We start from the raw sequence: 26,539 nt of genomic DNA on the forward strand, positions 1-26,539 counted from the left end.
CCAAAGGACTAGAAAGTAGCATGAAAGAAAAAGCAAACCACTTTCCTTGATTTTAGTTTGATTTCAGGTATGATACCAGTTGTATTCATGTTTCCATCACTGAAAATTACTCGTGTATCATAAGTAGACTGGAGTATAAAATGAAGCTCATAAACGCACCCCCCCCCCAAACCCACAATGAAACAAAATGATCACCTTATTTACTGCATATTTGTCATTGCTTTGCAATACAAGGATGTTTTCAGAAAGGTATTAGAGTCGTATTTGTAACCTCTTCTCCCAAAGGGTTAAATCACAGAATGGTTCAGGTTGGAAGGGACCTTAAAGATCATCTAGTTCCAAGCCCCCTGCCATGGGCAGGGACATCTCCCACTAGACCAGGCTGCTCAAAGCCCCATCCAGCCTGGCCTTGAACACTTCCAGGGATGGGGCAGCCACAACCTCCCGGGCAACCTGTTCCAGTGTCTCACCACCCTCACAGTAAAGAATTTCTTCCTAATATCTAATCTAAATCTCCCCTCTTTCTGTTTAAAACTGTTACCCCTCGTCCTATCATTGCACTCCCTGATAGAGTCCCTCCCCCAATCTCCTGTAGGCCCCCTGTAGGTAGTGGACGGCGCTATAAGGTCTCCCCAAATCAAGGCCGTATTTTCTTGACTTATTAGTAAAACTAGTCAAATCAATTAGCAGCTCATGTCCAGATAGTTTTGCAAGCTCCCTAATTTCTGAAAAATACGTTAAAATTGAATGACTGGATTTTTTCTGTGAAGATTAGAATTCGGATGGTATAGTGAAAGCGGTATATGAAAGCCCAATGGTCATTGTGCCTGTCCTACCAGGAAAGGGTCCTTGCACGTATGGCTTGAATGGTGATCCTTTGCTAAACCCGTTTCTCAAAAAAACGGAAGTCCCGGTTTAGAATGAACACACCACTTGCACAGATGCATCCACACATTACAATGTGAAATGTAGTTCTTGTTCAAACCGCTTACAGGACCTAACTTCACAGAAGATGAGCCAGTTTATTGAAATTTTCCAAACGGTTATCCCTCTTTTCAAAGGGATGAAAGGCAGCGTATAGATTTTTCATATCATAGGTATTGATGAAGCAAGGATGTCTGTTTGTAAGAAATGCCATCAGAGGCCTACATAGAAAGAAAAACCTGCATCTTACAATTAAATATGCCCTTAAAAAAACCCCTTAAACACAATAATGCAAAGAAACCAATTTTGCTCTGCTGCTTAATTAGGTCTCCTGCCTGTAGTAGGCCATCACATTATGTTGACCTATGCAATACTTCATGGAAGAGTCACCTCCAGAGAGGCCGAAAGCCATTTCCATCAACTGTATCGATGCTGACACTAGAATGGTAATATGTCTAACAAGGAGGAGGAAGGGAGATGTGATTTTTTTTTTTTTGCGAATAAGCTCACATTTTTGTTTTACAAAAGTTAGATATTTTCCAAATGATGAAAAAAAAAAAAAGTTTCCCCATTCTCCTTTTGCTAATTCAATATTTGAGGCAACATCAAGGATTACAGTGCTTATAACATGTTTTATTCAATTCACATAGAAAAGCATGCAGTATTAATGTAAAATGGTACAGTATTAATGTAAAATGTTCAGTGCACATTAGGTAAACAAATCATTAGCATACAAACCCATTTTTATGGTCTATACAGGCATACTGAACACATTCAGTATAGCAATGCTTTTTAGGAACTAAATTAAAAATTGTGCTTAACTTCGAAAAATACAAGCCACGTTTGCAGTGTTAAAGAAGACATGTTTTCTAACTGAAGTGCTGTAACCCTGAAAAGAAAAAGGCTGTTACCTTACACCCACTTAAAACAAGAGTTTCAGTACAGTACAGTGCTATGAAACAGTCCAAGCAGCAACATTTCCTCTGGGAGGCAAGTTTTATGGCAACTGACATTGTTTTATAGCAGTTTCATGAATCCATAGGATATATAGCCAGTAGCTGCCTTACACGCGCAAAATGTAATCTTTAGGAATGGGAAACGTAACCTTTAAAACAAATTCTTACATAAATGACTGATTTGACAAGACCACTTAAAACAGAACTGTCCTGTTCAAGGGAGCTGTTAGCTGCGTTCACAACTGGAAGATCATGTAACCTGAAAACATAAAAGAGCACCCAAAAACCCCAAACCCCCAAGTAAACAAAGTGCCCAGCCAAAGAAAAGAATCTGGAATGGTTCTTCCCTAAGAAAGAGCTTGTAATGGACAAGGGAAAGTTCAGTTTTCACATAGTCGAAAAAGACAGGATCAGATTGCATGGAAGTCATTAAAAATTAAGTTCACCTGTAAATATTAAACATTTGCAGGTTGAAGACTTTGAGTCACGTTCGATTTCCAAGCAAAGTCAGTTTTTGGTGGTTTTTGACGGACTAGCACTGGAAAGGCTGCTTTGTATTTTCCTCTTGGTCGACTGACTGGCATTTTTATTTTTCCTTTCAGCTATAAAGGAGGACACCCAAGGAGGATTCAGCGGATTGTGCAGGTCAGACGACATCTTTAGAAAGCAGGAACCAAACTTTTGTTCCTCAAACAACCTTTGTGAGTTACTGAATAGCGAACTCTGGGAAAAGTCTCTTTGAAATAAACAGTTTGGAGGTTTGATATCACTAGCTACTACGTTTTGGCTTGTAAACAGCGGAAAGTGGTCATTCATATCTACCTCAGATGGGGAGAGGATAGAAAACATAGCAGGTTTCCAGCCAGTTCTATCAACTGCTAGATCGCTCGTCTCTGGACACTTCATACTCTGTTCCTCATTCATCTCTTCCAGTTTCTTCTCAGTTTCATTCAGAAGCTTAGAGCACTCTGTTGACTTTGAAGAATTATCAAGATCGGAGGACTTGAAATTATAGCATGGACTCTTGCTGTTGTCTGATTCGGACATCATTGAGTCCAACTCAGAAATTTTATCGAGGTAGGCAGCATCCATAGATGCCTCACTGGAGGTTCTTGTGCGATTCATTTCGGAAGAGCAGAGAGTATGTAACCTTTTAGGTAAGCAAGAACTTGTTTTATCACTGGACTTTGCTGATGTCTCATCTGACTGACCAGCGACTGAATTTTGCTCTGATTCATCAAAATCTAAGTTATCAGCAAAATTTGTTGGGCAGGTCCCCCAAAACCCTGATTTTCCTGTGGTGAAACAGTTTAGCTTCTTTTCGCTATTACAGCTGCTTGTGCTGTGCTCTGGAGAATCTTTGCTGCAATCATCCGAAGTGTCACAAAACTCTTCAAATTTCAGTTTTCTCAGGAATGTTGATGATTTCCTTGCATTTTCTTTTCCATCGGGAGTGTTCAACTGAAGGCGGCTGAGAGACAGAAAAGGAGTGCATGGCGGTGGAAGATCATAAAGTTCTTCATCCTTATATGGGGTACATTCCTCAATTTTATTCCACTGCTCTTCTAAGCAGGCATCCATATTTGTACTATTTTCATCCAGGAGAACCCCCTGACACCCTGGAAATAATTCTTTATTTGGGGCACACTGGGTATTTGAGCCATTTGAACCATCTTGACGAGAAGAGCTTAAACAAGTTCCACCGCTCGTCATCTGTTCAAGACTGTCAGGACTTTGACCGGTAGTCAAAGCTTTTTTCTCCTCAGTTTGGGTTTTCAAACATGTTGTGTCTTCACTGCTCTCAGCTCCTTTAGCATCTGCGGAAAGTGCTCTCTCACTAACAGCACTCACCGTCTGGGCTCCTTCGCCTGCATTTTTCAGCTGTAAAAGCTGACACTCCATTTCTTCTATGTATTTATCGCTTCTTTCCAGTGCCTTTTTTAGACGGTTCATCTCACGTTCACTTTGTTCTACTTTGGACTGAAGCGCAGCTACTGTAAACCTACCAAACCTGCAAGAAGTAAAAAAGAAAGAAAATATTAAGCTGGAAAAAGACATTCTCGTGGTGCTTTGCGAGCTCGTTTCAAGAAAGAGAAAAGCTATTAAGTATTGTGTTAATTTCAAAACAAAAGTCAGAACTTTTCTCTGGTAGTTACGTGAAAAAAAAAAAAAATCTTCGTATATAATTTACAGGTGGAGGTGAATACCTGAAAAGCCAGAATTAAACTATTAGTGGTAGTAAGGCAATAACAAGCAGATTACCCTTCCAGGGGCTGGTTCTATCAATTCAACTCAAATATGCATGAAGAATTATCCCCTAAAACAATGGCAAAGATTTATGATAACATTTGAACAGTGGTCCACATCTTGAAATATTTACATTCAATCATTTTCCTACACTACAGCAGTGTTTTACAATACATTTCTTACACAATGTCACCTTGTCAAATATAAAATGCCAATACGAAATTCAGAAATTGCAATAATCCTTTGAGGTGGTTTAAATACTTATATAGACCATTTCAATTATGCTCTTGTTAGATATACAGCTTTTCCTCAGCCATCGCGTGGATGGTACTTCCACTTACTTCAGAGCTACTTGTTTTTTTGAGCTTTACAACCGGAACAAACTAATTTCTTCCCTGACACAAAAAAACTGCTACTTGTGGTTTGCGAAAGTTGTGTGTTCGTGAAGCTTCCAGCTTGAGCACGTATTCAACTGCCAAGATACGGACTTGCCTTCTCCCCATCCTCCACCGGCTTTCAAGACTGACCTTCCCCAGAGGGCAGGTGAAGGTTTCAGCTATATGCCCTGACTAATTCTGACCTGTCACTGACAGGTGGTCACCAGGGAATTCCCTTCTCCAATCTGAGGCTCTCCACTTACAGAAACAAAAAAAACAATTAAAGTTGTGGTATTATTAGGAAGGAGGGAAGGACCTGCAGCCGCCCTGCAACTCTGACACATAAGGTTTTATATCACAGACAAATGACAATTCTGCATGTGGGCTCACACTAACATCTACTTTCCATCTTGCAGGTCCACGTTACAGCACAAGTTTATATTCACTCTTCCAGCACAACCACTACCGGGAATTTCCACCCTGTTTCTTATCTGTCTGTCTGTCTGTCCCTCCTTCAGTATTTTTCAGAGTCACAGGGAATTCCCATTCCATTTTCCGCATTCCATCCCCTCACCCCTTCACAAAATGCTCCCACTGCAGCCCTTAAACCAGTAATGTCTGGAGGTGGTATATCTGTGGCCTGAGACTATGAATCTACACGTGCGTTTCCAGCAAAGAACCGAACTGCATTTTGTTTCTTCAATTCCTGAGCCCAAAGCAGTGGCAAACTGCTCTATGCTGACAACTGCAATACCGTTAAGTGAGCAGTCAGGGAAAGGAATAAGGGATATCAGAAGCCCCAGACAAGCTGGGCACAAGCGACCAGATCTAATGACATATTTCACCATTCAACTGATTCTACATATTTAAAAGACTCTGAAGATTTTGGTGTAGATGGTTCAGTAGTGGGGAAGATTCACACAACAGTCTAAGTCAGTTCTTTCACAGAGCTGCTACCGGACCACTTCTTAAATCAGACCAGCCTAAGCTTCACACAGTTTTGGTACGTACCACTCACTGCTTTGTAGACATGAAATGGCAAGGTAGTAGCTTCATATTTAGAATAGGACTGTTCATTTAGTAAGTCGTTGGGTTTTTTTTTTCCCTCCCTAAAAGAAGCTGTCTGGATTGGAAGTCTATTGAGGCAAGGACCCCCCACCTCTGCATTACATCTACCCAATTCCCTTTGTCTTCATAAAAATGAAGGCAGACCATTTTTTATTTGCTTACTCTAACAAGCAACAGGTTTTCTCAACTGATTATAGTAGTTCTTCAATTTCTGGTTGCATTCTAAAGGGAAACGGGAGAAAGGGTGCACAGGACTTCCTCCCTTTCCCCTGTGAAACTAGATAAAAGCAGAATCACAGACAGCTCAGGAACGTTCCAATTGTGTTTCCAGATGAAGGGGGTTACAATGAAAGCCACTCCACAAAGGAGCCACTGTAGCACCACATAGCCCAAGCAAGACCCTTCCTGCTTCCTAGGGTGATTCAAAAGTATTTATTTTGCCTTCCTCTAACAGACTTGTCCACACACCCTTACAGGAGCAAACCTTACACTGCTTAATAAAGGATATAAAAATGATCCAAAAATACAATTTAGCTTAATAGCTAAGCAAGAGATGGGGGAAAATGCTTATGTAAAATAAGCAGTATTTTCTGGGGTCTGCTGTAACAGACACTTTGACATAAAAATTAAACATGTTTACATTTATATGCATACCTGGCAATTCCTTTTTAATGGAAGAATGGTGTAATATGTTTATTTAATGCAAGTAGCATTAGTGACAGCCTGAGATTTGCTTACGAGGAAGAAGCACTGTATTCTCAAGTGCGACTTCTATAACAAGTGTCCTCAGGTTAAAAAAAAATACAATATGTTGTTCAAAGCCAAACAGCATCACTAATATGTTAATTGTTGTAGAGGGATGTGCTTGGGAATTTTGGTTTTCAGAAAAGGAGTATGTGACACTGCCTACAAACAGTTCCCTCTGCAGTTAAGCAGCAGCACAATAGTTGCTTTCTGTTCCTGCTTTGAGACTTGCATGCATTTATTTCCCAAATTTTCGAGGACATGGATTTTTAAAACAGCCATATTACAACGCACATATTTAAACCAATTACTCCAGACCAGAGCATGACATAGGTGTTTTAGTGACTGATCTGGCAGGTCAGCAGACAGTTTAAGACACATGCACATTTTGGTTAAAGAAGCCAGAACCCTCCCCAATCAAATCAAACCAGAGATCTTCTCTTCTTCCCTTCAGATCTACAGTGAGCTGTGCCATAGCCAACAAGTTATGGTCTGATGATAATAATAATAGAATGCAGTACAGTTACATGAAAATAAATTAAAGTTTGGCCTGACACTCTAGATAAATTATCGTTCCTGAAGTACTTGAACCATTTCACACGTGGTAACAACTTGATACGTTCTTCAGTAGAAGTTAAGGTACTCAGTATACACGTGCAAAGAGCACATTTCATATCCTCCCACACGGACAAAGCCTCTTCAGGGTTAGGATCGTGTTCCTTAGTCGTATCACTTAAACAATGAGTTTGTATCTCACTGTATTTGTTTCAAGTACACTCTTTCTATAGAAAACTGAAAACCCATAGAAACTAGCGCTCACTCATAAAGCAAATAGAAAGACATTCCAGGTGGGATTTGGATCCTTCAATACAGACACCTAATGACATTTTAGATAGGCTAAGGTCTTTTACACAGCTGCTGGCCTCCAGCTATCACTCTGGAAGGATAGAGGTCTCTTATAGGTCCCGTATCACAGCTGCCAGGTCCAGGCAAGTGTATTGAATATGTTACAGTGTGTGAGGTGACACTGGATGTCTAGATGAGCACCTGAACCCCACATTTTAGGACCCCTCCTCAGCATCCTTCTTCTTGTCCCAGCATTTTCTAACTTGACGCCAAACAGAAAGCTGCAGTCAGCTCCCATCTACTGTGAGCACAAAGAACTAACATTATAGCTATAATGTTTCAGTAAACCTCTTTCACATTATTCCACAACTACTCCCTCAGTTATGTTCAACTACTCCCAAAGATGTCCATTTAGAAACTGTTTAGGAAGTTTAATAGTCTCTTACCCACCAAAGAAAAAAAAATTAGTTATTTCTTCTGTTCTTATCTATCAGTTCTGCAAATTCAGCTTTAGGGTTTCATTTCCACACATCAGTGACTACTGACTGTAGCAGATCTGTCTAGTTGAGCCCTTAACTCATATCAACTCAGTTTAAAACCACACAACCTCATATAAACATTTCTCTTTGTGGACAGTAAGCAGCTGCAGCAAATAGCTTTCCTGTATAACCATTTACAGAGGACTGGGGCTGCAAGGATGCCACGGAAGATGACTCTCCAGTTCTAATCAGCTGACGGCCCAGACTGGGGGCTGCCCTGCAGCTCAGATACATGAACATGATCCATCCCCCAAAGGAAACAAAGGGTGAGAAGTAGGAGATGACAACATACAGTCAGGGCTTGCCACAGTTCAAGATCAGGACAATGCCAGTGTGTACAACCAAACACAGTCCCATCATTTAGATACACATTTTCACTTGGGTTCTACGTTAGATAGGAAGAAAGAGGTAGGAAATCCAAGAACAAACTATCTGAAAGCCCTACGAGTTTCTACAAACCTTTTGTGATATCATGTACCAGATGCAGCTGGATGAGAACGAGTTCTGCAATCATCCTCTACATCAACTATGAAAGGTGATCTACAGCAACATCTTGACAATGTCCCAGGTTATATACAATTGCCTTAAAAGTGTGTCATATTCATGTAGGCATTTTTAAGAAGAAAAAAAACCCACATCAGTTATTGTCCTTTTCCTAGCACGCAAAAAAAAGTCAAGAAGAGATATACCTCAAGCAGGTTTCTCTATTAAGATCTGAAGCCAGGAAAAAAATGAATCAATAGTGGAATTTGGTTCCACTGAAGAAGTAGTCCTGGGTATAGCCTACTACTGCTTTCCATTCTGCAGACCAGGCTGGCTGACAGAAGAAAGTGTACAATGGCTCCTTCTTGAAGGAAGTAGTAGAAACACTTGCTACGGCTAAGTTTCTAAGCTTGTAAAAGAACAAATTATTTTCAATATAAGCAAGTACTGGGCAGTAAACCCCCTTCATCGTACAGTTCACAGAGTACAAATCAATCTGAAGACGCATGGCCTTCCTCATGAAATCTCTCCTGAGCATCACGGAAATCCACTTCCTTCACATCACAAGGGTAAGGCTAAGCTTTACTGTTTGTTGGATGACTGTAGAGCAGCAGGATTTAAACAGAAGAACAGCTAAGTCAGGTATATTCTTTGAGAGAAGCTTCTCCTTTCATTTAGGGAATTGGGTGAAATCAGACAAATATGCAAAGCCTCTCCAAGCATTTTAGCATATTTCAGTGAAGCAGCACTGGTCTTCCACATAAGAAAGCCAGGTCATACCCCAGGTTGGTGAATAGCATAAGCCAGAAAGGGTTACTTCAGAATTGCTACAAAAAAAACAAACCAAAACAAAACCCACAAAAAAACCACCAGAAAACCCTCAAAACCAAGGAGTGTGATCTCAATATCGTTACCCATCTGCTTAAGGTTTAGATGTTCACACCAGGAGTGGGTGCTTCCTCAGGATTTAATGCTATGACTCAAGAACTCAAATTTGTTGTGAAGGCTATGAAATAGCATTTTCTCCTGTTTACTTTTAAAGCCACACTGCAGCTGGTCTTTGAAAACGGCCATCCCTCTGGGACAGCAAGCTTGCAGGGAGGTGAGAAAGTAGCCCAGTTTTCTATCAAGGAAGATAGCAGCGTTCTTACCCTCTGCACCCTGGACACAGGTTACTAGAAGCCTATTTGTAGGCTCAGTGAAATGCAGAATGAATTACACAGTCTGGCATGAGCGGAAATATTTGAGTTAGATAAAAACCGAATGTTGTACAGAATGAATCAACAGCCTTATTGTTGATTGTATTGTATCATTCAAAAATCAACACTTCAGTGTGCAGGTACCTGAAGTCACAAATCTAGACAACATAAACAGTAAAACTGGAGAAAGTAAAGAGAAAAAAAAAAAAAGAGACCCCAAAACAACCACAATAAAACAACTCACAAACCAGAGAAAAGGGATAATGCAACAACTTTCTGCATGTTACAGATAGTTTTTCAGACTGGGATTTTAACTGGCAGAAGAAATTAAATATTTAGGGAAAAGACTCCTAGGAAGCCTAGAAGTCTGGTTCAAGCTAATTTGAATCTAACCATTCATAAAATACACTATACCCTGGAGTAGATGGACTTGCTAGTTATTTTCCTTCAGGTAAAAAGCAAACATCCCTTTGCCAAAAATGCTTTTAGATCCATTGTGCCTTGCCAATAGACCTAACAGTTTTCTATTTTAAGTAGAGCTGGAAGTAATAGGGCTTTATCATCCCGCAAAACTTAAGTTTTAGGAGTTTTCCTGTTCTGTATCAGGAAAATGGAAGTCACTGGACATTCCTCAGGAGAAAGAGCAAACAAAAAGCAGGCAACAACCAACCAAATAATCAGTCTGATCTGCCTGAGAAATGGAAGACTAACACAGGTCTTTGGTAAGAATCAGAGCAAGAAACTTAGCTCTATTTGCTTCTCAAACCTACGTCCCAACTATATGCTGGTATGGTATTCTGGTGAAGATCTGTTCTCAAAAATGTTTCAGGAAAAAAAAAAAAGGTAATCAATCAGCACCATCAATTAAAAAATTGTGTAAAAATCCCTGACATGGCTACAATGTCAATTTTATTGACATACATGACGTTTTTCAGCAGGTTTTAATGGATATGAAGAAAGAGAAAACAACTTAAAACTATGATAAAAGTTTTTTATTGACCACTGAAGACAACTAATTATATTTTTCCTGTGATGTCAGAGGTAGAGTGTGTGTTACAAAGGAATCATTCACCTGCCATCAGTGTTTCCTTTGCTATAAAGCAAAGCCTGATAAAATAATCTAGGTTGTGATATTTAGCTTCAGTGTCATTATGCACAAAATGAACTACATGTGGCATAAGGGGACTGAATGCTGACAAATTCTTTCAAAAACAATTTGATACAAGTTTTAGTTAGTTACCTAGCCAGTTGTTTAAGCATTAATCCATACCTGACATTCTGAAACTAAGAAATTTATGACAAATGAAACAACGGTGGTGACACCAAATTATGAAGATCCAATCTGGCAGCTATTTTAAATTGCACTAGAAAACCATTCAGAAACTTCTTCCAAAAATTGCCTTCTGAACAATTCGGAATAAAGTACACTGAAACAACCCTACTGGCAAATCAGTGTACCTGCACAAAACGTTTAATTACAGTGACATTATCGGGCTCTGATGCTTATGCCTTCAATTCTGATTTCGTAAGCAAGGTAAGAAAACAGCTATTGCAACCCCTGTTGGGTTTATGAAGCCTATTTGAAAGACTTTTTAGATACTATCAAAGTTTGCCATCAGAACTGGAAGAACATTTAAAAAATCTCTTGATGTTATGTGTGGTCTAGATGTTGACCAGACTAATTACTACAGGGGTGAAAGTTAATTTATAAAATCTGCTAACAACACTAACACGGGATAGACTTCCTACCACCTCAAGGATGTGACTGAAATTTGAAATAACTGTTTTAAATTTGACACATGCATCAAAACATCAACTTGAAGAAAGCCAATATATGGGTAAAGTCCCACAGTTTGGGAGGGGACATTAGCAACACAAATGCAAAATGAGGTAGGAAGGCACTTGCTAAGTAGCTATTTAGCAGAACTGGTACTGGCCATTCATGCTAGAAGTGCCAGGTAAAAGGCAACGAAAAGTGTATTGCAATATATCAATATAAGATGTTGTGGTAAGACAAAAGGCAGTTTTTCTGCTCTACTTAGTGCTACTGAGACTTCATTTGGAATCTAGTACCCAGTTCTAAGCATTATTGCTTCCGAAAACAGTAGACACTGGAGAGCTGTGAGAATACAGCAAACCCAAGTAAATCACAAGTTTACATGTTCTCTTAAGTCACACTTACCTAGAAGAACTGGACAAATTCAGTCCATAAGACATGACTAGGACTGAACGGGTACAGGTAGGGTGAATCAAAATTGCTAAATTTAAGGTGTAGAAGGGTTTCTTCCAGGACAAGTTTTGCCTTACATATACTTAAATTGTTGTAGTACACCACAGGACTCAAAGAAAACCTAAGCGGAAGGCAGCAGCAGCAGGGTACTGACATGCATCTGTCTACACTCCTGAAGCGTTTGAACTGTTGCTGGCCCAGTTTAAGCCCAATTCAAATCATGTACTCAATTCCTATGCACAATTCTGGAGTTAGCATGGGCCAAAGACCATTCCCAACAGGCAGGCAGGATGTGACCATTTGTTCTGGAGACTGAAAAAAAAATAATAAATTTTTAATGGTAGAGACACGGACAGGCCAATCTAGGTGGCATCTGGGTTGCAAAACAGACCTTGACACTGTTCAATTTCTAATAACATTTGGCTATATCTGCGCTTCTAAAGAAGAAAGTAACTGGCTATTGTTTTAGGCCACGCTGGTAAAAGCTGGAAAAATAATCTGCTTACAATGAAGACTAGTTCCTTACCCACATGCCCCTCCAATATCTAATTTTTCTGACCAACAGGATGGTGAAGTGTGCACAAGCTAGAAGAAACGGAAATTCTCTCCACTAGGGAGTTTACCTGCAATCAGTAAAGTCAAGTTAGATGACCTGGTCTTTTCTAGCTCTTCTCCTCTAGGATTTATTTACATGTATTTACTTTTCAAGTTTGCCACCCTTGCCAACTCACTCTCAAATCTTATGGGAAAAGATATTCCATGCCATTAAAGCCTTCTCCATTGCCAAGACCTTAAACAGGGCTCTCACACCCTTATTAGAGGACTTGAGGGCAAAATGTACTTTTATGCATTTAACAGCATGGCACAAGGATCATGCATCTTCTTTCCTGTGGTCTTGAATGACAAGCAGTCTGGCAAGCAAGCTCTCTATAAGGATGAACTTAATCTTCCAGCAACTGAGTTGTGAACTGGAACAAAATCCAGAGAGCTCTCTTCTCACATTACACAGGTACCTCTCAACCGCCTTCATCAAAAGCACTGCACAAACCTTGGGCCAATGCTGCTCTTAGTTTTCTAAATTCCAAACCAATGAGAGAAAACCGGTAGAAAACCAACAAAAGAAAGCACGAAATGCAACTTTGAAAACATGAACATGTTGCTTCACATAGTACTTCCAAGGAGAGGTACCTTAGCATGCAGCTGCAAATCAGTAGGCAAAGTTTCTGCTTTTTGATGTCATTGATATTTTAACCACTTAAGACAGAATATTAAGCACAGGTGTCAGTTCTGGGAATTATGTTCTCATGATACAGAAGTTCGATTCTACATACCTTGCCCAGACACAAAGCTATCAGGGACTTTCCTTAAATAGGGAGCTTAAGTCCACACAACAAACCCTGAAGGCAGCAAAAGGAAGAAGAAAACAAAACAAACACAACCAACCAGAATCTCTGCACTCAGTAACAGGCCTTCGAGTTTGACCATATACCAGATATAGAAATTTCCCATTAACAAAAAAAAGTTAACTGTAGAATTCAACTAATAAACCCAGCTGTTCAATATTGTCCAGATAACGCACAGAATAGCACTTGGAGTCATATCATGTTCCTTCACTGTAGATTTGCTGCTATTCTGTAGGTTGCATTTGTCACCCAAGTCTATGAGGACAAAAATTCCAAAAGTCTACCTGGAGACACATATGCAATACCATATACAACACCACAGTTTTAGGTTAAAGTCTTGCAACGGTTAAACAGTCTATAAATAAAATATGGTAGCTTTTAAAATATTCACATACTTTTGGGGTGATCTACTATCAACTTCAGCTTTTAGTCGCAAATTCTCTCTTAAAAGGCTACTGTTTTCCATGCTCAGTTTCTTATTTGCCTGCGGAAAAGAAAAGGAAAAAAATAAGTATACAGTAAAACAGAAATGACTTCTAATATTTATAGGACAAGCTGTTTCTCCTTTTTAAAGAGACAGAACTAGAAATGTGAAGGCAGGAAACAGCCTTCAGACAGGGACACCACTTAAAAATCACCACGGGAAATGGCTTGCAAAACTGAATAGCGAACAGACATTTTTTATTTATATTCCCAAAATACATCACAAGTGTCCTATCTAGGGAAATAAACACAGCTATGTTAGTTAGTACAGAAAGTCATTAAGGAGATGTACTAATGGCAATTCCATGTTTTTTTTTTTCCACATGACTAAATACGTTAAGTACATTAACATTACAATGTGCAGGTATCAGCAAAACTAATGTTGAACAGCTTCCTCCATTCCAAATTAGAGTAAGATTACTTTGGTTTTTTTAGCTTGTTGTTTTTAAAGCACAGTTATCCTAGGGATGTAAATCCATTACGACAAGCTATTTGCAGTCTTTCTTCACTTTCTTCCAGGACGTTGTGATTAAGACTCCTGATTCACAACCCTTCTTGCTCCTTGAATTGAGGTCAATTTCTTCTTCTCAATTCAGCAGACACCCTTGTTAACAAGATACTTCATATAAAGAGAAGTTTTCCTGCTGCCGTGTTTCGGAACAATGAATGCCACTATCCCAACAAATAGAAAATACTCGGTGTACTTCATAGTCTGCTCAATCTCCGTATGCTGAAAACAGCACCACGGTCCAGGACTTGGAATTCATAGCCTCAACTGTATGACGCTTCCACTGCATAATAAAAGTATGAGCTAGAGTTAGACCTGAAGAAGCAGCTGTGCAACCGGGCTCAGGAGTGGAACGTACTTTTTCAGAAGCATGAAACAGTGCAAGGAAAGAGGCAGAAAACTCCGAACGTTTATACAAATATCCCCGGCAACCTCTCCAGGTGAGGCTAAGACACTGGGAGGTAGGGTGAATGGAGCAGAAAAAACCCCAAACACCACCACCACCCCCAAATACCACAATATTCCTAGGGGCAGAAAGAGTAAATAGAAACTTCTGATAAAGAAGGAATGGGAAGCGTAAGCCCAAGACTTGGGTGTCTGAGTGTCAACTATTTGGTATTTAAAAAAAAAATGCACAAAAAACTATCCTGAAAGGAACGAGTAAGAATCCAGGACACGTCGCTTCCAAAGGAGCATCAAACCATTTGTCAACATGGCCAACACCTTTCACTCTTTCCAGAGACACATTTCCCTCAGCCACACAATCAGATAGGAAATTGCATGACTTGTGTAGAGATGGTAGGTAGGGCATCCACCTGGCACACAGCAAGGCAGGACTGAACCTCTTCGGCCTCCTTCCTCCAGGCAGTGCTCTACCCTCCAAGCCAGTAACCTGCAAGAGATCCCCACCTGCAGCACAATGTCTAGATTAATGAGTTCATGTAACCGTGTTACTAATGAGTATACTTTGTCTAGTATTTCTGCTACTGGGTTTATATCACCACTTCCATACTCATTATGAATCTACTCAAAGTAATAAATGCCTACTTTGGGAGACTCTGCTCTAGGACATTAAATGATAAAGGTGGCTGCTATTTCCTGACTCAGTCTGGTTTTAAAAAGAAAGTGATGGCAACCACATCTTCTGAGGGACCCTGTCTCGCTGGGAATTGATGCGTGGTTGAAGCTCCTGGGTCAGGTACGTTAGGGCATAAGAAGGTTTCTGGTTCCCGATTGAGTGTATGTGGGAAAGAGGTCTTGCTGTTCAGACTGGGGTTGGTCAGTGCATGCTCAAAAGCGAAACAAGTTCTAAAAGAAGAGCCAAGTGGCTTTAGGTACCTCTGAAACTGAACAGGGAACAGATGGGAAGAGAGTGTTGGACTTGATCTTAAAGGTCTTTTCCAACCTAAATAATTCTATGACCACAGTTTAAGACTTGGTCCCTAAAACCCATCTAAACCTCTATTCGTATCTAACTGTTAACCAAATTCAGAGACTCCATAAATTTAAAACCGTTTCTTGCTAAGGCTGAAGTTATACTTCAAAAAAACCCCAAACACACCCTTCCCTCAGTCCCTGCTATTTTATTCTTTTTACTTACCTAGGGTAAAAGTTAATAAACTTAGTCACCACAAAAAAAAAAAAGAGAGGCAGTACAGTTTAACTTTACAGAAAAAAAATACAAAAATATCAGGCAGACAGAACTCCTTGCTGCAAATCCCCTTTTGTCAACTACAAGTGACTCTCAAGCTCCTGGGAACCTCTTAGGAGGGCAGAAGATGTGTCCCAGCCTGTAAAGCTGAAGTCTGAGTCTAGCTAAGCTATTGAAAAAGCTAATTTTGGAAACTCAGTTTAATCCTTTTAGTGTTTACAGTCCAAGCAGGGCCAGAATTTGCTTTAAACTACAGAGGCAAATCTAGTAGTGTCCCGTTAACAACAGAATGGCAGAACGGTATAATGTGGGCCTCTGAGTCTGTAGCACAGGAAAAGTGTAAACACTATCAATGCTTACAGAGGGAAAAAAAGATGCCCTAAACCACGTAACACTTTGGTTTTGCGGGAGGCAGTCCAGAATTGTTAACAGATGAAACAAAAGCGGCATTTCGAATAGATGCAAGTCCAGTTCTTTCCACCTTGACTTTCAAATTAATCTTGAAATTTCACTCAATCTTCAGTGTTTGAGGTGATTCTTCTTGTGCCCACAGGTAGATTTTGCAAGATATTTTTATTTAGATGTATTTTCGCATGACTATCTCCTGCATCCCTCCTTCTGCAGTATCAGGTTTTCTTTTATATTACATTCAAGATGTACAAAAAAGCCGCAGGTTTCCAGTAAAGGATATTCTGGTCATAAAATGCTGAAGCTTGTCTATTTTCGGTCAAAGGGTCAAGTTACTCTGTCTCAGCAAATTGCACCAAAAATATCGGCTAGCAAGGAGGGCAATAGTGCAAAATCTGCCTCAGCCAACTGTACTGTGTTTGGCCACTGAATGTTGTAAAATAGATATATTATATAGATTATTGCAAGCCTGAAAAATCTGGTCATCAATACTGGTGACAAGTGCTACTATAATCCAATTACCCAGCCACAGAGTGACAGAGGAGTTGAAGAAGAGTCACATGCAAGACTCACTAGAACAAGCAATAACATCTGACACTTGCAAAGGCTATATGGAAATACTATGATACACCAACAGTCACTGGAATTCAATTTTTCCCTCTTTCTTCTGGATCTATGAAGTACCCAAAGGTCATGCTAGCTCTCACTCCCGTTTAACTAACACAAAACAGTTACACTACAAGATAGCTGAGGAAACGTATTTATTACCTCCTTTAGCTTTTCCACACTATCCACCACTTTTTCATACATATCATTGGCAGCTTTCAGCTTTTTGCTCCATTCCTCTGGGGTTTCTGGGCCACTGGTACTTGCTTCATTTGCTGACTGGGTAGTTTCCTCGTTCTGGCAAGACAAAGCTGATGCCGTAGGATCCAGAAGAGATTTCAGCTGTGTCTGTAAACTGAGATTTTTACCTCTCAAATCTTCCACTTCTTTTTGCAGGGATTCGATTTCATCCTAAAGGTGTCAGAAATTCACAGGAATTAAAATAACGTGTAAGATTAATTAAATAATACTGGCAAGTTCCCACAGCACTTTAGAAACATGGGTTCTGGCAAGCGCAGACGCATGCCTTCACTTACACATATATCTAAGTACGCTTATGTATTGTGCTCTAGGCAGGATTTTAATCAACCTGCATACTCAAGCATAGTGAAGGTTTTAGTGAAGGGAATCCCCAACTACATAAAGGACCCTGAAAAACTGGCGGGCAGACCAAAAGCTTCAAAGCATTCAGCAACATGAATCTATTATTAGGGCACTCTGTGGGAGGGTTTCCTGTATCAAGAGTGTTCTTAAGGTCGTCCGCTGCTGACTCATTTGCTGTTATTTGAGAATGTTTCTCTCATATCATTCTGAAACATCACATGTTCAGATACTGAAAGTCTCAAGATTCAAAACAGACCGAACACTGCCTGGAAGAGGCTGCTCCAGCTACACAGAAGTAGCAACATCTTATGAAAGACTCTCAAAACACTCTTAGCTATATCAGTCTGAAGCCACAGAGAAGCAAAAACCTTCAAAAGCCCATTGTTAGAGAGATAAAAGAAATAATTTATCCTGAAAACATGTCTTCTACACTGTTCACCAACTTAAATACTTGAGTTGCCCAAGGTCAGATTACTAAAGGAGGCCTTATATGGCATTTAAATAAATCCAAGGCATATTTTCACAAATAATCAAGCTTGGTCCCCCTGCCCCCTACCCCATGAATAAGAACAACCAGTTTAAATTTTGTTTTTTGGAGAGATTTATGTTATCCTATGCCTATCTGTGTGATTTTGGAGTTGATTCAATAGAAAGGCAGGAAACCTCCTTCTCCTGACTCCTTTCATAGAGGATGAAAGAAACTGAGCTACAGGCAAGCTTGTCATAAAAGATAGCCCTCACTTCCCCAGTGTTAAGGATATATACAGCATCCGCTTCCTTTCTCTCATTCTCCTCCCTGTGAGACAGGCTTCCTTGCAAAATATGCCACTTCTTCACACTGCTGCTACTAAAGAAACAACTAAGCACACTCCTTATTAACACCTTTTCACCTTGTTTCTAAGAGAATATTTTGCCAGCAGGAGAGTGGAGACAAACTTTCAAGTATTCACTCACTTTCAGAAAACAATAAAGCAACAATAGTAAAAATTAACCTATGCAAGAAGGTTCCAGTGAGTAATATTCTTGAAGAAGGAATTTCATCTCCTTGATGAAACAACAGGGAATTACTTCATAAAACGTTGGCATTTCTATCGAAGACGAAACAAAAAGTCCCCAACACCCAATATGCATAAAGAAAACCCTCCCATATCACCTGAGGGTGGAATTCCCACAAAACTATAGAATTGGCTGTACTTGGCTACCTGCAGCATAGAAAGAACATCACCATGACTTCAGTGGGACCACTTCAAGCACCAGCAAACGCTCTATCATAACCTTAGCCAGAAGGTGGGATTTTAAGGCAGCTGAGTTTCATGCAGATTCAGTATAAACTTCTATTCAAATTAAAAACAACGGGACTCAAAGCAAAAGGACCAGTTGTTTGCAGAAATTTAGCAGTTGCAGTTTATCTGGAAAGTCACAACACTCCCCATGTCCTTACCTCATATTCTTTGTGAAGCAATTCAAGCCTTGTTTTACGTAGGTGTTTTCTGACGGTTGGACTAAATATAGGATCACTTTCACTCGTTCCTCCTAAAGCAGCAAAGGATGAAACAAACACTATTATTGTTTCTTTTTCAGTCAATTCAATACTAGTAACCCACCTTATAGTGCTTTTCATATTATCAACTACAAATACAGCTAATATTGGACCAATCTACTGCCATGGGAGATTGAAAGTCCTTTCATTTTCAGAACAGGTTACACAGGAGTACCTATTAGTGATGTTTACAAGTCAAAATCCTGCCTCACAGCAGGAAGACATCTTTTGAATTTTTCAATTTTGTATTTTCCTTGACAGAATCCTATCTTATTTAAGACCATACTATTAAAACAGAGCTAAGGGGGGTGGGGGAAAATCAAGCATACATAAAATTAGTACAAGATCGTGTAAGTTTCTAAAGTGAGATTGTTCAGATACATTTTATCTCACAACCAAATAGCAGAGCTGACACTTTATGTCAAATAAACACCATAGTATTTTCTAGCTCTGGGGAAGTTCAGATCCTCATTCAGGTGTTGTAGCTTTGTCTTATTTCTGTGCTAAGAGACATTCTCTTACAAATAAAGCAAAGGGGAAGAAACGGTGAACAAATCAAAACACAAGAAACAAAAAAAAAAAAAAAAAGGAAAAAAGACCACATACTCATTCAAGATTCTGGATTTAAGTACACTTATTTCTCAGCTAAATGCTGTTCTCTTAGGTGAACAGGTTACAATGCATAGGTAGAGTACTTCAAGCAAGGTGCTTTTTTTTTTTTTTTTTTTTTCTCCAATTAAAGGCACCATCCAACCAAGACTTAAGAAACAATTATTAGAGCCACGGGGTACTTGCTGCCGTTGAATAATCTAGCCATTAATATACACACTACCTTTGGAATTTTTACCTGGTAGCTATTATGTATGCTTCCAGAAAGACTTAAAGTCAGACCTTCCTTAGACACTGATAAAAAAACACAGAGGAAAAAACATCCAGGTATCTTTGGACTCAAAAGAATCTCCTTCAGCTGTAAATACCAGAAAGTTATTTCAAAGCCTAAAGTTGTCCTTACCTATAATTTCCTTGCAAGGATTTTCAGGCGTGATGGGAATCCTGCAAGCTGGACACTGATTATTGTTCTTTAGCCATACTTCAATACAAATGGAACAGAAGACATGGTTGTTGACACAGATGACCGGGTGACGGACCTTTTAGCATCAAGCAGGGGAAAAAAAAAAAAAAAAAAAAAAAAAGAAAAAACATGCAGAAAGACACTATGACTACTTCAAAACTCTTTCAGGTAACAGAATACAAAAATACCCTACTCCTCAGTGAAAGTCTGGTCTTGCAGGGAGGAGATGCTTGTTTTACAGGGCTAGCTAGGAATGATGTCTTGACTTAAAATACCAAACCTCCCTATTACTGAAGGCACCAAAGCTATAACCATTTTTGCAAAACTAAGGTCCTTGATTCTAGGAGCTCATTAATAAATTAAAAAGTGTGGCAGGAGTTCTTCCTTCACCCCTCAACCTCGAGGAAATGCAGCCAACCACTGCAGTGAAATGCATTTGCCTCCCTAGGTAGAAGGGGACCAAAAGACACACATTAACTGATTTCCAAAAGTCAGGGAATGAGTGATTGCTCTTAGCAACAACCAACACTTTGCCCTGGAAGAGGTGTCACTAAAACGGATAGTGTTACAGATTAACTCTAGCCCACACATAATCAGCTTCATGGAAATCAGCTTTAAAAGGATAAGGGCCAAAACCACAGAGCAGAAACATGAACCAGCAATCACTAATTCAAGCCTCCTGCTAGATATGCATTGCTACTAAATAAGTCATTACCCAAGAATGGGGCAGCTAACTGAAGGATTAAATATTCCAATCAGACACTGATCCCTTCAAGAAGCTTTCCCTCCCCTTCCAAAATAGCAGGGTAAACAAACTTTTAGAAAATATTAATGACAATGCCTTATTCTCCCTTGTCATTTAACTATAAACCCTGTTTGAAAGTAAGTGTGTGTGGAGGGACCAAACATGATACAGAATAAAAAGACTTTCCCCTGTATCTATGCCTTATTGCAGCTTCTGTTACAGCTTACTGTAATACACACTCTCAAATCTCTTAACACCTAACATTAGTGTCTGTGTTAGGGGCCTTAGAAATAATTATTTGTTTTTCCTCCACCCCTGTCTTTACCCAAGAAATGTGTTTTGAAACACAGAAGTATCAGTATCTGTTACTTCAGAGTCTACTATGTTGCACCTAAACCCCAAGTGAATACTTTCAACTTTAAAAAAAGTCCTCATCATCCCCAAGATCTTCCTCTTTCATTCTGTTAGTGAAGTAGTCAAACTAAAAACGAAAAATGAAACATTGGCAGGGAGAAGCAAGCAACTTCACAGCCAAAAATCACTTCGGAAAACAGATTAGATGTGTCCTGTAGTAATCCCACCCATACAATTAGTGTTGCGCAAGCTAAACCCCAAGCATTCTACCACTGCAATACACATGAATCTGAATTAAGGCCCAGATCTGTCAGCTGCTTCTCCAATTTACTATCTATGACTCTGTCACATTACAGGATTCACAATATTTTTAAAACCTATGATAGCCCTGGGAGCCAAAGGATTTATCTATACACAAACAGAAACTCAAGTTACTGAAGGTGTGAATAGAGAGAGACTAAGCGATTTCTCCAAGTCTCTGCACATTTTCACCTCTAATTAAGGAGGCTTTTTTGTGATTAATGCAAGCATTAGCACACCCATGCTTTGTAAAAGTTTAAATAGTATAATTTTAATTATTAAAAAAAGTTATCTTGTTATTTACTGTTTTTCTTTATTCAAAAAAGAGCTTTCTCCAGCTTTCCCATCAGCAGCTAGAAGAAAAAAAACCAAACAACTTTTTCTCTGCCCATACTTCTTTCTTACTCAGAAGCAGCCCAAGAATAGTTCTATGGATGGCAATGATAGGATACAGAGCAGAATAACATAAAATAATCCAAACAGGAAAAGACATTTCAGGAGTGCAGGTCTCCCCCCCCAGGGAGCAAGAGACCCTCAGTTACCCCAAACCTGACACAGAAGCGCACTTCTTGCAAGTGAATGATTACTCCATATCTCTAGCAAAATAGTAAGTCACATTTATTACTCTCCAGGGTACCGTGCTACTGATTTACACACCTTTACAAGTTTCATTTCAGGGCTGAGGTTTATACTTCCGTTGTCTCAGGATCCACACAAAGCAACCCACGCGACAACAGCAGAAGCTGCTATTGAAATGTCACACAATGGCTGGGGGTGCCCCTGCCCTTCACCGAGTCCCTGAGCCACTGACTGTGACAAGCCCGGGGGGGTGGGAGATCGCACAGCACAGTTTCAGTTCCTTAATCGACTATAGTGTCTAGAAAGACTACAGCTCATTTGGGAAGGCTTTATCAGCTAGGTGATTTTTACCAATTTCCTCATTTTTCCCCACACATAATGTGATTCCTATGCAGATCAAAATCAAATCCCGTACACACCTATGTCACTTTGAAGGCACTTCTGGACATTCAAGCAGCATTAACGGAGGAGCAGGCACACGGAAAAGTAGGCACACCAATACCAGTGAATGAATGCCCAGACATCCCAGGGGCTTTCAACACGCACAGAATCCTGTGCCTGAGCCCAAGCAAACTGTCAACACCAAAAATAACAGGAGACCCTCAGTCATTCTAGGTGGAGTAAAACTAACGGCCCAATGCAGATGGCTTCTGATCTGCTTGCTAATTATGAATAAAGTATGTTAGAAGGTAGCCCAGGCCGTGTTAAAAGAGCATTCAGGTAACAAACATGAAATTTATCCAAGCAATTAACTCTTATTATAAATGGTTATTTGCACATCCTGACAATATACTTTACGACACTGCTCACATTAACAAAATGGTGTAATGTTACGCCCCCCAAGATTTCTGCTTCATTAACAACGAGTGGTTGACATTATTGAATGGGTTTGTCTTCAATATCTCTTTTTATCCCCTTACCATCATGCACTGTGAAATAGTTTCTGTTTTGCAGTCAGTCCTTTGCAAATTTTGCAGAGATAGCAAGAGGTACATTCTGAGCGTAGGGTGGGCCTTCTACTGAATTTGAAGCCTATGCTACAAACCACAGAAGTATTAGAATATGTCAACTCCCATGACATTTTCTGCTCCCTCCTTGTCCTGGCTTACACTGTGATAGAGATTATTTTCTTCCTAGTAGCTGCTGTGTTTTGGATTTAGTTTAAGAATAATGTTGATAACACACATTGTTTTAGCTGTTGCCAAGTAATGCTTATATTATGTCAAGGACTTTTTCAGCTTCCCACAGAAGCTGAGAGGGAGCATAGGCAGGAGAAACTGGCCAAAGGAATATTCCATACCATAGACGTCATGCTCAGTAGATAAATGGGGGTTGGCTGGGGGGCAGGAATCTACAATCACTGCTTATGACAGGCTGGGCAACTGATCACTGGGTGGTGAGCAAACTGAACTGCATCACTCATTTTGTATATTCTTTTATCACTATTGTTATTATGATCTTCTCTTCCATTACTCTTCTATTAAACTGTCTTTATCTCAACCCATGATGTTTCTTTTTTTTTCTGATTTTCCCTATCACACTGGGGGGAAGAGGGGAAGAGTGAGTTGAATGGCTGCATGGTCCTGGTTACTGGCTGGGGTTAAACCATGACACCCCTACAAGATAGGACAAAACCAGTAAATTTTTCCCATAATTTAATTTAAACTGCATAACTTTTTCTTCCTGTAACCTTACTCTTGATAAGTGCTTTTTCTGATTAAGTCTTCCAATATACTTCCAAGCTAGAGATAAAGATATTTATTAAAAAAAAAGACAGCCAGAGCTGTCAACTTTGGCAAAATTTAAACAGCTTCACACGTCTATAAAGGAAAGCATTCAAACACCTTTATTACTGATATCACCAGTAGATTCACGTATAACATTATCACCTCAGTGCAACATACCAAGTAAGAAGAGTGTGGAAATCTCTTCCAGTACTTCCAAAAGTCAGGAACATCAATAACTGACCAACTCCAGAAAAGAAGTGGAAGTATGAAAAAGTGGCTTGAAATAACACAGTGGCTCTATAGCAAAATATGAGTGAATACCTAACAAATTTATCAAAGTGTTTAGATTAGAAAGTCACTAGGATCAGATTCAAATAGCAAATACATTGTCAGTTTGATTTCACCCTCCTCTTTCTCAAGAGGATACACACTGCACTACAGACACAGTAAATTTGTGTCCTCCTCCATTTTCATCAAACAGATAAATAGAAAAGGAAAAGTAACAGGACCACAGCCAGGAAGTCTTGCTCGGCTTCCACAGAAAAGCCAAGAAATGCGTAAACATGGTTGCTAAAAGCATCACTTTCTGTCAGAGCTAAGAAAGCTGAGAAAAGGGAGATGTCTGCCTACTTTCACTACCAGCCCTACACCTACTTTATACATCAAACACACCTATTCTTTTGTTACCACTCCAGCAGAAAAGAAAGGTCTTGGAGTAAAGGCCACGTGAGGTAGAAAGAAACCAGACAGCAAATGCCAGAGTTACAAACATAGGTGGTTATTTCTTTCCTTGTAATTACTGTTGTGCATTAAGAGGTTTGTTTTGTTTTGGAGAGCAAGGGAACAAGAAAAAACAGACTAGTGGGGAATGAGCAAAGAATTTGAGAAGCAATTAGTGACAGCTATGAAATCAGCTCCAGGGCTTTCAGAGAAGACTAGCATGAGCCCTCCACTTCCCCAGGGAGAAGAGAAAAGGACGGAGAGAAAGGGTCAGAAAGTGGAAGCGGAAACTTTTTCTCCAGCCTGCTGCAGTGTGGCTCGACAGTTTTTTATTTTTTTAAAGTAAAAAAAAAAAAAAAGTCCACTTGGTTATACATCCCCTCTTTGTTCTGCTTGCCCTCTACGACACAGCACTGCGCCCCAACACAAACTCACCCGGCATTTTAAAACGGATTATGCTACAAATATAGAAAGGGGGAAAAAAACCCCCAAAACAGACACACACCCCCCCCCCCCCAAAAAAAAAAAAAAAAAGAAAAAAACCCCCAATCCTCAAAATCTTCACCCTGGGAGCCATAGATCTTCGGGGGGGGGGGGGGGGGGAAGCTGGGGCGCACGACGGTGAGCGACCTGGGGCACTGGGGTCCCCTCTAACAGCCCCCAGTGGACTCCTGAAGGGGGGGGGGGGGGGGCACGGTAGCCACCATGCAAACGGTGGCAACGAACCTCGCCCGCGGCCGGGACCCCCGCCTTCCCCCTTTCAGACGGGATACCCCCACCCCAACTTTCTTCCCAGGGACAAAGGCGGCGGGGTCGGGGCTGAGGCCCCCGCCGTGGCCCCCAGCCCCGACCCCACCGCAGGCCGGACCCCCCCCCGTACCCACCACCGCAGGAAGGGGCTGAGGGAAAAGGGCAGCAGCGGCGCCGCCGTTACCTTCCCCAGGCAGATGTGGCAGGTGATAGGCAGCGTGAGGGACAGCGTGACGCTCGGCCCCTGCTGCGCCATCGCGGCGGCCTCAGCAGCGCGGAAGCCCCGCACGGCTGTTAACGGCGGCAACAGCGGCGGTGATGGCAGCGGCGGCTCCCCCGCCAGCCCCGCTACGGCAAGCCGGCGAGGCCAAGCCGCCGCCCGGCGGAGGGGAAGGCGGTGCGCGCTTTTTGCGGCGCTCCCCTGGAGGGCGGGCGGGAGCCACGGCCCCCTCACGGTTCTGCCGCCGCAAAAAGCCCGGCCGCGGGCCACCGCAGCTCGGCCGGGGCAAGGGCAGGCCAGGCCGAGGAGGTCCGCAGCCACCTCCAGGCCGCTTCCTGGGGCCCGCGGAGTTTTTGGCCTACGCGCGGCCTTCTTGAGGGAAACCTCAGCCTGGGCTGCATTAAAAGCAGCGTGGCCAGCAGGTCGGGGGAGGTGATTCTCCCTCTCTACTGTGCTCTGGTGAGACCCCACCTGGAGTACTGCGTCCAGCTCTGGCGCCCTCAGAACAAGAAGGACATGGACCTGTTGGAACGGGTCCAGAGGAGGGCCACGAAGATGATCAGAGGGCTAGAGCACCTCTCCTATGAGGACAGGCTGGGAGAGTTGGGGCTGTTCAGCCTGCAGAAGAGAAGGCTCCAGGGAGACCTTATAGCAGCCTTACAGTACCTGAAGGGGGCCTACAGGAGAGATGGGGACAAGCTTTTTAGCAGGGGCCGTTGCAACAGGACGAGGGCTAACAGTTTTAAACTAAAAGAAGGCAGATTCAGGCTAGATATGAAGAAGAAGTTCTTTACAATGAGGGTGGTGAGACACTGGCACAGGTTGCCCAGAGAGGTGGTGGATGCGCCATCCCTGGAAACATTCAAGCTCAGGTTAGACAGGCCTCCGAGCAACCTGATGGAGTTGTAGATGTCCCTGCTTATTGCAGTTGGGTTGGACTAAATGACCTTTTAAGGTCCCTTCCAGCCCAAACTATGATTCTATGATTCTATGAAATAGGGTGTCGTAGGGAGTGCTTGGTAAAGGCCCTTTGCAGGAGGAGGGCAACACAGTTACAAGGGCTCCCCTTCCCTCCCATAAACCTTTCCCCGACCCACGTTTCATTGTGCTAAATTAAATAAGCTGTCAACTTTAATCCTGTTAATTCCCCCAAGCCTTTCTCTGTGCTTTTCCCCACATCCCTTTTTTGTTCTACTCCAAAATATGATACAGCAAATGGGAACATGTTCCAGGGGAAACTCCTGGGACATGAGCCCC

At 41.1% G+C, this 26,539-nt stretch overlaps 1 protein-coding gene across 1 annotated transcript; it reads right to left on the reverse strand.

The window, feature by feature from the left end:
- Positions 1-1,536: 1,536 nt before the first annotated feature.
- OBI1 (ORC ubiquitin ligase 1) lies at positions 1,537-25,647 on the reverse strand. Its single transcript, XM_063336042.1, has 6 exons — positions 25,247-25,647; positions 19,828-19,963; positions 18,717-18,808; positions 16,835-17,083; positions 13,412-13,500; positions 1,537-3,891 (listed from the first exon to the last, which is right to left on the reverse strand). The coding sequence occupies exons 1-6, from the start codon at positions 25,316-25,318 to the stop codon at positions 2,388-2,390; spliced, it is 2,142 nt and encodes a 713-aa protein (XP_063192112.1). The 5' UTR covers positions 25,319-25,647; the 3' UTR covers positions 1,537-2,387.
- Between the last annotated feature and the right edge of the window lie 892 nt (positions 25,648-26,539).

This window comes from Chroicocephalus ridibundus, chromosome 1 (assembly GCF_963924245.1).
Source record: "Chroicocephalus ridibundus chromosome 1, bChrRid1.1, whole genome shotgun sequence".
Classification (NCBI taxonomy): domain Eukaryota; kingdom Metazoa; phylum Chordata; class Aves; order Charadriiformes; family Laridae; genus Chroicocephalus; species Chroicocephalus ridibundus.